The sequence below is a fragment of the Trypanosoma theileri genome (genome assembly GCF_002087225.1).
Source record: "Trypanosoma theileri isolate Edinburgh chromosome Unknown TM35_Tth_56_V1, whole genome shotgun sequence".
In the NCBI taxonomy this organism is placed as follows: domain Eukaryota; phylum Euglenozoa; class Kinetoplastea; order Trypanosomatida; family Trypanosomatidae; genus Trypanosoma; species Trypanosoma theileri.
This window is the reverse complement of record NW_021639898.1, coordinates 29,677-31,106: the sequence shown is the minus strand read 5'-3', so window position 1 is coordinate 31,106 and position 1,430 is coordinate 29,677. Positions and strand designations below refer to the sequence as shown.

Sequence of the window (1,430 nt, the reverse complement as noted above, 5' to 3'; positions counted from 1 at the left end):
GCAGAGTTGGCTCACACAAAAGAGTTTATTGACACCCATTACCCTCTATATTGGATAAAATGGGATAAGTTGGATTGCAAAGCTTGGTGGGTGTATTTTCAGCTCAAGGCAGAAGGTTATGACAACATTGCAGTGGAGCTCAGAAGGGCAAGAGAAGTGTTTTGTGATCATATAAAAGGACAATCCAATGGTAAAACCTTTCGCAATGCCCGGAATGGGGCCGTGGGAGCGTTAAATAAATGGGAACAAGAAGATGATCGTGCAGCGTGGGATGAGGCCAAACAGGTGTACGACTCCGCACTAGCCAAGTGGAATCATTTCAAACCCAAGGGTGAACAATACGCGGAAGAATTACAGGTTAANGAAAGGATGACGTCATTATATGCAAAATTGGTAAATTGGATCCAGGAAAGAATTGCCAAAATGGCAGCATTGGAAAAAGAGGTAGCTACCACTCGTAATAAGTATAAGCATGAATTTTATGATTCGATCAAAGAAATTGACAATTGACGCTCTTTGCTTTAGGAAATGTTGAGTGGGTGGATATTTGATTGGTTTTTCAACTTCTTAACCTCCACAGAATTATGTGTAAATAACCGGAATAACCACAGTTTCCATACTTGACTTTTCCCTAAACAATTTATACCATGATCTCCCCTATGTTGATATTATGCATGCAATTGTTAAATCTAACAGCAGCCAGAGGGATTAAATCGCAGAGAAAATATTGGAAATAACAATCGAATTACGAAAGAACTATGATGACGCTCTCACGTGTTGTAAAGCCGCCGAACAGGCCGACGAAGCTGCTGAGAAGAAGGAAAAGAAAGAAGATAAACAGCGCTCTCTTGATGCTGCTGATATTTGTGGAATAAATACAAAGGAACTGCCACTGCCACTGCTGCTCTCTCTGTGTGCTGGGCACTGTGGTGGGGTCCCTTCCAGAGAGTGTTGGCAATCACTTGTTTACTGCTAATAATAATAATAATATAATTGCTACTGTGTTCACTAAGCTGAGCACCGAGAAAATTAATCCCGATGACACCCACTGGAATGAGGTGCATAAATTTGTGTGGAAATACCTAATCTCTTTTCATTTTTATACTTGTAAGCAGATTATTGCTGTGCACCTTGTGGTGTGTCTCACTCTGCAATTGTGTGGTTCTGGTAAATAATATCTCTTTTCTTTTTTTTATTTGCGTTCACATTATTTATGAGCGGAATAACATATAATTTACTTAATTCAGTGGGGATACTCATTGTAATGGGGAAAGGGAGAAGCCAACACAGAGATATTTATGCATTATCCGTTGTTATTGTCTTTTGTGTGTGGCTATCTCTAGAATGTTACCAAATGGTATTTTAATTCGTATATCTTTTCTTTTTTATTTGGGATTGGAATGGGACTTTATTTTGTTTGAATAATGGGT

General features: G+C 39.0%; 1 protein-coding gene across 1 annotated transcript; it reads left to right on the top strand.

Annotated features, from left to right (window-relative positions):
- Nucleotides 1–510, top strand: TM35_000561110 (uncharacterized protein; the record flags this gene model as incomplete). Its single annotated transcript, XM_029030821.1, has 1 exon — nucleotides 1–510. A coding segment is annotated over one exon (510 nt), but the record flags the coding sequence as incomplete, so codon positions are not given.
- Between the last annotated feature and the right edge of the window lie 920 nt (nucleotides 511–1,430).